Source organism: Cryptomeria japonica, chromosome 9 (genome assembly GCF_030272615.1).
Source record: "Cryptomeria japonica chromosome 9, Sugi_1.0, whole genome shotgun sequence".
NCBI lineage: Eukaryota > Viridiplantae > Streptophyta > Pinopsida > Cupressales > Cupressaceae > Cryptomeria > Cryptomeria japonica.
Genome location: NC_081413.1, coordinates 724575224 through 724587671, shown reverse-complemented (window position 1 = coordinate 724587671; position 12448 = coordinate 724575224). Strand labels below are relative to the sequence as shown.

The window sequence follows — 12448 nt, the reverse complement described above, 5'->3', positions numbered from 1 at the left end:
TTTCAAGTCACTGCTTGGAGACTAACTTACTATAAACAGTAAGTGTCTAGAAACCCTGTCAGAGCAACACCGATTGGCCTGAAACTGAAAACACCTAGGCCAAAACACCTCAGGATCCCACCAATGTCCTTGTTAGCCTTCGGGACCGTGTCAGAATAGGCTAACGACACCCCATATCATGTTGCGCTAAAAAGGGGACATTACAGTCTGCCCCCCTTGAAATTGCTTGTCCTCAAGCAAATTCGGTCCTGAATGTTGCAATACCTGCTCATTCTCCCATGTAGCATCCTCATCTGGCAGGTCTCTCCATTTCACCAAGTATTCCTTAACGATTCTGTTCCTGAGTGTCCTTGCCCTGACATCTAGAATAGCTGCAGGGATCAACACTAGTCTCCCTTCCTCGTCTAATGGAGGTAAATCTATTGAAGGCACCACACCCTGACCAATGGCTTTCTTAAGCCTCGATACATGGAACACATTGTGCAAACGGCTACCCTCTGGAAGCTCTATCTCGTAGGCAACCTCACCTACCCTGCGAATGACTCTATAGGGGCCATAAAACCGGGGTCTCAACTTCTCTGCTCCGCTCTTCTTGAGCGATGACTGTCTATATGGCTGTAACCTCAAATACACCATGTCACCAACCTCAAAACTGCGCTCCACCCTGTTTTGATCAGCATACAACTTTTGCTGATTCTGTGCCTGCTGTATATTCTCCTTGAGCGCCCTCAGGATGTCCTGACTATCCTGCAATGAGTCTCGGGCTTTGGGTACTTTGCTATCCCCCAAGACTATGTCAACAAAGCTCGACACCTTGTAGCCATAAAGTGCCATGAAGGGTGTCATCCTGATAGACATATGATATGTCGTGTTGTAACAATATTCCCCCATGTGTAACCATCTCACCTAGGCCCTCTGTTGTGCAGTCACATAATTTCGCAGATAACCCTCAACCCACTTATTCACAATCTCTGTCTGACCATCTGTCTGTGGATGATAACTAGTGCTGGGTGTGAGCTCCGTACCACACAACCGAAAGAGCTCCTGCCAAAAAGCACTCAAAAATTTTCTATCCCGATCACTCACTATAAACCTGGGCAACCCATGCAATCTGAATATCTCCTTGTAAAAGAGGTCTGCCACCTGCACTGCTGTGTAAGTAGATGGTATAGTGAAGAAATGGGCAAACTTTGTCAAGCGGTCTACCACAACATATATACAATCTCGCCCTTGCACTCTAGGTAGTCCGGTGATGAAGTCCATGGATATGCTTTCCCACTTCCTATCTGGAATGGGCAAAGGCTGAAGCAACCCTGCAGGGAAAGTGTGCTCTCCCTTATTCTGCTGACATACTGCACACTCCTTCACATATCTCTGCACATCATCCTTAAGTCCCCTCCAAGTAAACCTTTCACGGATCTGCCTGTAAGTTTTGAAGATCCCAGGATGTCCAGCTGTAGGCGCATCATGGAACGCCCTTAAAATTTCCCCCTTGAACAGTGATGTAGGAATCAAATAAATCCTATCCTGAAATCTGATCAACCCATCCAACACCATATACCTATCATCCTGTATGGTACCTGTAACTATCCCAGAAGCCCAAGTATCCCCTGCATACTCTGCTATAATCCGATCTCTCCAATCCCCTGAAACCTCAACTAGAGCGCAAACATGCGGTCTCCTGGATAAAGCATCGGCCACCACATTCTTCTTCCCTTTGACAAACTCTATGTCAAAATCATAAGCCTGCAATTTATTGATCCATTTTTGCTGCCTGTCATTAAGATCACGCTGGCTCATGAAGTATTTTATGCTATTGTGATCAGTTTTGATCACAAACCGTCCACCTACTAAGTATGATCGGAATTTGGCCAATGCATGCATTATGGCCAACATCTCCCTGTCATAGATAGAATAGCTCCTCTCAACACCTCGAAGCTTCCTACTCTCGAATGCAATGGGATGTTTCTCCTGCATCAATACTGCCCCTATCCCATCACCCGAAGCATCACACTGAAGTTCAAATGGCTTCGTGAAATCTGGTAGAGCTAAAACCGGACAAGATGACATCACTTGTTTGAAGTGGTCAAAACATCACTGTGCTGCTTCTGTCCATACGAAGGCTCCCTTTTTAGTGAGGTTTGTCAAAGGTGCTGCAGTCTGTGAAAACCCCTTAACAAACCTCCTGTAAAAACCGCATAAACCAAAGAACCCCTTAAGCAGTGTGAGGTTCGTGGGAGTAGGCCAATCTACTATAGCTCTAATCTTTTCGGGATCAACCCGAACACTATCTGTACTAATGATATGCCCAAGGTAGAGAAGCTCGGTCATGCCAAACTCGCATTTCGATTCCTTGGCATACAATGACTCCCTCTCCAGAATGAACAACACCTCCTCAAGATGCTGCAGATGCTCTTCCCAAGTGCTACTGAAGATCAAGATGTCATCAAAGAAAATCAAGACGAATCTTCTCAACTGTCCCCGGAATGCCCGATTCATACAACTCTAAAAAGTAGCAGGTGCATTGGTTAGCCCAAATGGCATAACCAGAAACTCAAAGTGACCATAATGTCGGAAAGCAGTTTTCTCAATGTCCTCTGCCCTCATCCTGATTTGATGGTATCCAGACCGTAGGTCTATTTTGGTGGAAAAGCATGCTCCATGCAATTCATCAATCAACTCATCAATCCGAGGAATGGGATATCTGTTTTTTATTGTTTTCTTATTCAATGCCCTATAATCGATGCACATGCGCATTGTCCCATCCTTCTTCTTTACCAGAACTACAGCTGAAGCAAAGGGGCTTTTGCTAGGCCTGATGTGCCCCATTTCCAACAACTCCTTAATTGCCTTCTCTATCTCATCTTTATGTTTCTTAGGATGACGATAGGGAGTGATCATCACTGGTTTGGTTCCCTCCTCGAGCTCAATAACATGCTCTACACCCCTGTCAGGAGGAACCCCATGAGGAATATCACTGAATACCTTGGCATGTCTGTCAAGAATCTCCTGTATATCTGGTGGATGACTCTTCACCCGAGGCTCCGGTGAAGATGACCTAACTAAGCACTCTGTTGCCCACTCTATGTCATTATGCCGAAAAAGTCTCTCCATTCTCCTCAAGGAGACTACCTTGCAACTCCCATCTGAAAGTCCCCCGAGTACAACAGTCCTACCCTCATGTTGAAACCTCACTTCCAACTTCGCTAGGTTGAAAGTGAACTCAACCAGCGATGCCATTCATGTCATACCGAGGATGACGTCATAATCTCCCATGTCCACAACATAGAAATCATCCTCCAACTCATAGCCATCTCCAAATCTAATGTGAAGATTTGAAACCTTCTGAGTACATAATAGCTTTTGGCCATTAGCCACCATGACTCTAAAACCATCATGCTTCTCTGTCTGTAAGCCTCTCCTGGCTACCAACTGTGTATCTATAAAGTTATGTGTAGCCCCAGTGTCAATGAGAGATATCACTTTTTGCCCCTGGATAGTACCCCTGACCTTAAATGTGATTGCCTTTTGGGCCCCTATCAAGCGTGCCAACGATCTATCATCCTTAGGAATGTTGCTCTCCTCTATCGTGTTACCCTCATCTGAATCGGAGTGCTGATCCTCCCCCTCTGACTCTGACTCCTCTGCTGAAAAATACTCCATTTGATTTGCCTTAGCCTTGAGAGGGCATTTATGAGATAAGTCCCAAGGCTCTCTACACTGGAAGCACAGTTTCTTCTTTTGAAGTTCATTCAAGGTTTCACTATCTAGTCCTTTTGATCCTTCTTTGGGTTTGTTATACTCTTTCTGAAATGGTTTTTTGTCTTTGTCCTTGCGGTAGGAAGAATCTGTTGAATGGTATTTTCCTTTGTATACCGAAGGGGCTAAATCTCGTGCCTTTTTAGTTGCTTCTGCTAAGGTGAGTGGATCATTTCCCTTCACCCAACCACGTAATGGATCAGCAAGCCCATCACAAAATAACACCACCAATCTCCTAGGAGAGATATCAGTAACAAGTACAGACAAACGCTGAAACTCGGCAATGTTAGCATCCACAGAACCTGACTGTTTTAACTGTGCTAGCTCCTTGAAATGTAACTCGGGATCCCTAGTGTCAAATCTCTCAATCAATCTTTCTGTGAATTCCTCATAGGATGTAATCTGATTATGCCCCAGAGTCACCATGCCATGATGCCACCATTCATGCGCAACGCCGTCCAAATGCATAGCCGCATACTTGATAGCCTCCTCCTCAGGCATAGGATTTAGCTGCAAGTATGTATCTACCTTCTGCACCCAATTTCGTGCGGTCATCTTCCCTGAAGCATCATAATAAGGCAAGGAAAGTTTTCCAACTTTCTTTCTCAGCTCAAAATTCTGATTCCTCCCTCCTGCTCTAGGCATATGTCTCATCCTCAAGTCCATATAATCTCTGAGGGAAATATCTGCCTGAAACTCGGGTCCACTGGCCACCCAGTCCCTCCTGAACTGACCCTGTAACTCAGTAATCTACGGTTCGTTCACTGGTTGAACCGGATCCCTAGGTGGGAAGGTGGGTAGAAGAGGTCTCGAGCTCGCTGTTCGAGCTGGGCGTGCAATGTGTCTAAAGTTATCCGCCTCATTCCCATTGTTGCCATGTCCATTATTACCATTAATGTTATTCTCAGGGCCATTGTTGTTGCCTCGGCCTCCATTATTATTATTGCCCCTATTGTTATCGTTTCCCCCATTGTTATTGTTTCCATTGTTGGCATCACCTGGATTAATATTGACGCCCATCTGTCTAGCCATAAGCTGCAACATCATGTCCATTCGCCTATTCTGCTCCTGCTGCATATGCTGCCCTTGCTCTAACGTATCCAGTAACTGTCTGAACATTACCTCCTCCTGATTTGGATCGGTATTCCTATCATCTCGATCACCCATACTGCTGTCCTGATCAAAGAATATCTCCTCTATGTCTGTATGACTGGATTCTATGTCCACCTGCACGGATGAACTAGACTGCTCGCTCTGTGAGTTCAAATTTCTGTTTTGTCTTGCTTTGGTATGGCGGAAGTTATAAGGCCCTTGTTGCATGCTTAAACATACATGCTTAGCATGTTTTTTAATTCAGTAATTTATGATTTTAGTGTTTTGATATTTTGTCAAACACTTTTCTCTCTATCTGGCTGTTCCAAAGTCTCTATAAGACCTCCACAGGATGGCAGGACTTATAGCTCTGATACCACTGTAATGACCACCCCTATTTTCATTTTGAAAGAGACTTGCAAACTACTATGTGATATCAATTAAATTGCTTAATAATCAACATGGCATTTTATCAAACACTTGACAAACATACAACAATATATGCAAAACCCGAAACTTCTTATTTGTTGTTAAATACTGATTTGCAATATAATTGTGCACATTCAACTGCCTTATGGGCTGCGACAATTATTCAGGTTTGTATTCAACAATTACAATGCTTAGTTATGAAAATATGATAGAAAAAACCTGGAATTGAATGTTGTAGTGGTCTGCAGATGTAATGGTAGCCTTCCAAACTTCTAATCAGCAGGAAAAACAAATAAATTTCATACCAACATTGTTCATGCACTATAGCAGCACTATTCATGGCACTGTAGCATTTTTACTATTCACGTAGCACTGTAGCAAAAACACTATTCACGTGGTACTGTAGCAAAACACTATTCACACGATACTGTAGCAAAAACACTATTCACGCGGAACTGTAGCAAAATCACTATCTTCAAATATGCACTTTCAAACCCCTGTAAAAACTTCATGCGAGAGCACCAGATGAAGCCCAATGTGTTTCCTGAATGAAAACACCATTAATCCTCCTGACAGTGTCTTTCAACAGTGAAGAGAATGCTAGCAAAGAGGGATTCCATCCTCCAAGCCCAATAATCAGATCTCTACGAAATCCAACAGCATAACATTAATCTCATCCAAGCATACCCCAAAAGAGAGCTCTCAACCTCAATTTATATCTTCTTCCTGGATGCAAACACTTCATTTTCTAAATGTGGGATAATACATTTTAGAATAAAATATTATTTCCCACAATGCACACATTAAAGGGAACTTTTAATATTTTAAACATTACTTTATATTCCCAACCTTATAATATAACGATAAAGTTAAATATTTAATTTAACTTAACACTTTATCGTTAAATATTAAAACATTGTTGATAATCCCTTTAAATCATTGTCGCCTTCAAATATTTTTTTACTGATAATTATGCCAACTAGGGAAACACTAAAAATTTCAAGTCACTGCTTGGAGACTAACTTACTATAAACAGTAAGTGTCTAGAAACCCTGTCAGAGCAGCACCGATTGGCCTGAAATTGAAAACACCTAGGCCAAAACACCTCAGGATCCCACCAATGTCCTTGTTAGCCTTCGGGACCGTGTCAGAATAGGCTAACGACACCCCATATCATGTTGCGCTAAAAAGGGGACATTACAGATATTCTGATATAAGAAAGAGATAAGTCTGCTATCTTTTGCTGTTACATTGTGCCCTAGCTGGGTTACGACTGTAACTCTAATTCTGCCCTAGGTTGACAGTTATATCAGATAAGTAATCTAATCTTTATTGCCATTGTATTCTACAATTAATAAAAGGATCTAGATCTGATTTGTTGCTGGGTTTTTCCTCCAAGAGGGAGGTTTTCCCAGGGTAGTCTTGTGTTGTGTGATCCTCTATTTGTATGCTTTACTGTGCAACTTTAGTTTTCTGTTTATTGTGGATAATCTGATCATGAAAACTAACAGTCTATTGGAATATGCTCTAATAAATGTATCTGCCACTTCAGATCAAGATCCTTCGCAATTTTAGTATTACTGGAAGTTGTTTTCTATTGGAGACCAAAGTAAACTGAATGAATTGTCAGGAGTCTCAAAGGGAATATAGTTGGGCCGTATCAGCTCTTATAGCAAAGAATATGTAAGATTTGATAGACTTGCATAATGAATGGCTATTAGTAAACGTCTAAGTCATCAATTCAGTTAAGGATTTCCAAGTTCCATAGTTACCAGACTTCAAGTCAAACACAGATTCAGTGGGTGCTGATTTTGGATTTGGACTTGAACTTGGGATGTGCAATGACCTCTGCTAATGACATACACAAGATATCCCAGAAGAAAACAATTGCAAACAAAAGACAAACCTGGAACTACTCTAATAAACACATATTTTTGTATCTTTTTATTTTTCTTCAAACAGTACAAATTGAAGTTTATCAAACTAAAACAACTTACCAAACATGGCCACATGCAGCACAAAGAGACCTTACGGGTATTCTAAATGTCAGTCTGAATGCCAGTCTGCTGTTAAGGTTTTTGTCTTCAAGTCACAACTGCTGAAAGATGACATCTAGCCCAGGAAAAGAAATGATTTTTGTCTTGTCAGATTTCAAATGCCTATTTTATCCCCTTCCCAGCACATTGTATAGCCTAAGCTCTCCTTTCAGAGTGAATCTCAATCAGAGTCGGGACAATTTTCAAATGTTGGCAGTAACTGGGTAGTTAACTGACAAATTGGTCCCTCAAATTAAGGCAGTTAACTGGAAGGCTAGAGGCCACTAGAACAGCCTACTTGCATTATTAACAATATAATAGATAGAAACAACAAACTTAATAGATTTGTACTACTACGCTGGTCCTCATTCACATGAAGTTTCAAACTATAACTCAAACTGAACTGATATTTACCGATAGTAAAAAGGGAAGATTACAACTCCTCCCTCCCTGATTGCTCTCAAGCATCCTCCCAAGGCAATCCTTCCACTGCACCAAGAACATAGTTCATATTTGATTCCACAATTGCTTATTGTAGTATGCTGACCTGTTTGCCTTGTTTTTTTCGTTTTTGATTTGCAGATAAAATAAATACTTGCAGCAAACTAACAACTCAGAAAAAATGACAATATACAGAAAATAACCAAGCTGAAAATTCCAGATTTAATTTTGATTTGAATATACAATATTAATCCAAAGTAAGAGCAACCCATTTCATAAAATAGCATTACATGTCTATTTCCAACATACCCACAAAATTCAGCAATGAATTAATAGCCTGAGCTGTTCACAAAATATGTAAATTGGCACTGTGGATAGAAATAGGGCTGTGTGGTGGATAGAAATAGATGGGAACATTCCAAACGCTACCCAAGAAGTTATTAAAACAGCTTCAACCTCCTTGAATGGTACAGCCAGCCTTAGAAGGTATGGTCATAAAAAATCAGACCCAAAGATATGCAATAAGCTCTGAAAATCTTCTTAATCATCTAACACGAATAAGCTCTGAGAACTGAAGAAGAAGAAGAAGATATCGAAACACCATTAAAAACCCAGACGTGATCTCTTTGTGAAATCACAAAGACATTCTTCTGATTGTATCTTTCAACAACGTAGAGAATGTTTCTTGTAAGGGATTTCATCCTTACAAACCTTGAGAAGAGTAGTCTCCTCCAAAAACAAGAATAATATCAAATATCGAATCCAACATAAGAGAAATGAGCTCCAACCTTCTCTTTTATATTTTCCCAGAAGGAGTCGGCCTCTCCCAAATAACCTTTTTAAAATATTAAAATAAAATCGAAGATTTCTTTAAGTGCATTTAAGTCTCCAAAAGAATCCCTTTATTAAATATTTACATTGCACTTTAATCTTGGTGCCCAAATAGTCTTTATTTTTCTTTATAAAATATTAACTTATTGTTATTTAAAATAGAATCACCAAAGTACACCAAATATCGAGCCAATGATATCCACTGCTTCCACTGACATGTCTAAAAATAGAAATACTGACAACTAGCTCAGTTGGTGCCTAAAACAGACTTACTAAAAATAGTATGTATGGGAAAGCTCATTCGAAATAACTCCAAAAAAGGGTGTTATACTCATCATAACTGTTGGAGTCCAAATAAACATTTGGTACTGCTATCTTGCTGGGTCAACTGCCTCCAAAGTTCCCTAACCCTAACTCATTAGCCTATGGGAACCCAACTGAATAGGCTAATGATCCACCCTATTGAATAGGTTAGGAAGGGGATATTACACTTATCTCTAGTAGCAAGTATTTGCTAATAACTTTCCTTCATCATCAAGTACGGACAGGTTTGATGCCAACAACAACATAATTTCTCTAACTGAAAAACCCAAGCCTTGTTGATAAATATATAGGCTCTGATACCAAATTTTGGGAAATTCCAATTTTCTATATCTATTCAAATAATCAATCTATGACTTCAATGGATGAGATACAAGACTTGGACTACTACAACATGAAAATTTGAATTTTAAGTTTGCCTTAATATAAAATCACCATGATTAGATACATATTTTTTATGATGCTAAAAATCAGCCAACATATCATTTTTATCAACACTACTTTATGTGAACTTATAACAACAATAAATAATGGATAATATGATCATAGGGTAGCAACAAAGAGGCACAAATCAGCAACACAAGAGTATCACATAACACAGGATTTACGTGGGGAAACCTTGTGTGAAAAAAACTCCACCAAAAAGAGAGGCCAAGTATGCATTATCTTCAAACAGAAGAGATTGCAATACATTCACTTTCATTCTCCTCTTTGCCTCCAACATGACAACATTTGTGTACATGTGAACAATCTCTTTGTGCCTTAACCTGTCTTTGTTTATGTAGAGTAACCCTACATTCAACTATTCCTCATAAATTCTACATCCAAGGAGTCGTTTATATAGACATGCCAAGAGCTCTAAAGCACCAAACAAAGTGTCCAAAGATGACTCGTCATTCCAAACATTCCAACCCCTTGGATTGCCTCCTTGAAATGTGAAAGGACACTAGTTTTGGCTCTAATACTTTGACTCCAACTTGGGCACCCAAATTTGGAAATTAAACATTACATTAAAAGCAAAAAATGATGGTATACCAAAAGGCACATGTTGGCTCTTTCCAAATGTCCACTTGGAGAATCTCAGCCATCCCATTCTAGGCATCCACATGTAGGGAAAACTATTAAATATTCATGTCCAGAAGTGACCATTACTGCCTGCTAAGGGAACCCATTGCCCCTTATAAATGTATTACAATTTACAAATAATAGTGAGAACAGATAATTATAAATTAATTTTCTAGTACACCCTAAGTGCCTAAAGACACTTTTCAAGGATGTTGGAATCATGTAATATGATATAGGATTTACATGGTAGATGACACCTTAATCCAAGCATTCTCGCACTTGACATCATACATTGCAAATACAACCATAGGAATCACAAACAAGAGAAAAGCATTCCTTAGCTAATCATGTACCATCTGTTGGCGGCAATATTGTACATGAAAATAAAACTAGTTAATTAAGTTGTAATTGTCTTGGTTAGTTGGCAACTGAGAGGTAGGAGTTGCGGTGCAACAGTTGGCGCTCGCACCCCCTCGGTATCTTTATACTCCCGAATGTAACTTGTGACACACGATTATGAATGGAATAACATCTCTTATATTTTATCTGATGTCTATGGCATTATTATTCTGCATCTCGTGTTTTATCTGTATGCTTTAAGTTATTTGCCCAAGAGGGTAAACATCATCCGAGTCTTCAGCATGCTTTCATGTTCTAACAAGATACCTGCAAAAACAACCATGATAACCACCATCGAGTAAAACAATCCTCATATCCTTTAACATGTCACCTATGGAAGAAAAAGGAACATGCCAAGGTGAATCATATCAACTGTTAACTAAAATCTGTAGATTTTTACATGAATACAAGCATCAAATTCAAATGATAACAAAGGCTTTGAGTAGCTACTCATGCCTGTTGGAATAACAACCAAAGTAAATTGCAATTCATCCAAGCTAACCATACCTCAAACTAGGGTATACAATCATAGATAGAACTTCATGCCATCAACATATCAACTCAAATCTATAATCAAGTATTTGTATGTCCATCCTCCTATCTCAATGCAATGCACCAATGTACAGTTGACTACAGACAAGGCCAACTAACAAATTTTGCAACAACACTGAAACAATCTCGTGGATATAGACAATCCACATTCGAGTTATTCCACTACAACCAAATGGGTGGCCAACACACCTAACTGCATAGCTTGTAGATCCTAATCCAATGAAATATGCAAACTCATCATCACATTAGTAATCAACAAACCAAGATATCAAAGAAGATAACCTGACATATATTCTAGAAACCCCCACTGCACGGGTAACGTCAAATCCGAATACCCGACACAAACTCAATATTTAAAAAAAAAAATAGTAAATAGATGTTTTTGAAAGAAGCACATGTTTTCCTTTATGCACTTCTATAAATCAACTTTAAAGACATGAAAAACTAATCAATTACATGCCACATTGCTCACATACACAATTATACATCAAACAAATGAGTATAAATGTGGATTTGGGTTGAAGGAAACAAAATTTTAATACTTATAAATATTCACATGTATTTTCTAGTTTACAAAAATCATGGATTAGGATATCCATGTCGTCAAATAAAAAGTACAACATGGAGTCACAGATAACAACAAAGAGGAGCCGACATCAGTTGGGTCATTCTCATGAGCTCAAAGGCAGTTTCTGTGCTTGTGTCTGATTCTCTCTGACTTTTGATGATGTTGCAATCAAGATACCTGTACATTTTAGCAACATGCCAACATCCATGGATTTTTTTGCATTTCTGTGAAATTTCCATTTAATTTTCTATTTGTATGTAAAACTCATCACTAAATTTCATGTTCATCTCTTTGGAGACTATGCCAACATATGGAACTATATTTTTTCAACAATTTACTTGTTAAGAAAATATTTGTTTTCTTTTGCATGTCTAATTTGTGGTAGAACCAAGCTTTAAAGTGAGAAGTTGCTAGCCTTCCCTTTAGTTTTATTGGTTATATGTGGGATTCTGTTTGCATATCTCTTGCTTGTGATTGTAAATAGAATTCAGCTGCGGCATTTTTTGGGTTCATACTTCTTGTATAGTTATATTGTTTTGGTTCTTTTCATGCAATATGGATATTGAAATAAATAGATAATCTCTCAGTTAACTTCAAAACATCTTGTGCTTCTGCAGATTGGCTTTGCAAACAAAACTCTCATTCCAACAATTGCTGCTAAAAATTTTCCGACGTTAGTTGTAGAATTTACAGATGGTAGAAAATGTTCTCTGCCTGGTGAGGCTGTAAAGTCTAATGATCATATACACTGCAGTGATACAACTACCTGTCCAAATGCAACACTCATATGCCTTTCTTTTCGTGCCAATTCTCAGGTTAGTAACATGTCACATTTTCAAGTTGTATTTGCTTTATAGTATTTACCAAAATGGTTTTCAAGATCTCAGAAAGATAAAATACCATTGATTTTACAGAAACAGTTTGCATTGAAATGTTTTACTTAAATGACTTTATT

At 39.1% G+C, this 12448-nt stretch overlaps 1 protein-coding gene across 1 annotated transcript in view; it reads left to right on the top strand.

Moving 5' to 3' along the window:
* LOC131067424 (uncharacterized) overlaps positions 1-12448 on the top strand; it is a 138974-nt gene that overhangs the window by 105185 nt on the left and 21341 nt on the right. The window contains exon 4 of the mRNA XM_058002423.2: positions 12111-12308. Coding sequence (XP_057858406.1) covers positions 12111-12308 — 198 coding nt within the window. The remainder of the gene's footprint in view (positions 1-12110; positions 12309-12448) is intronic.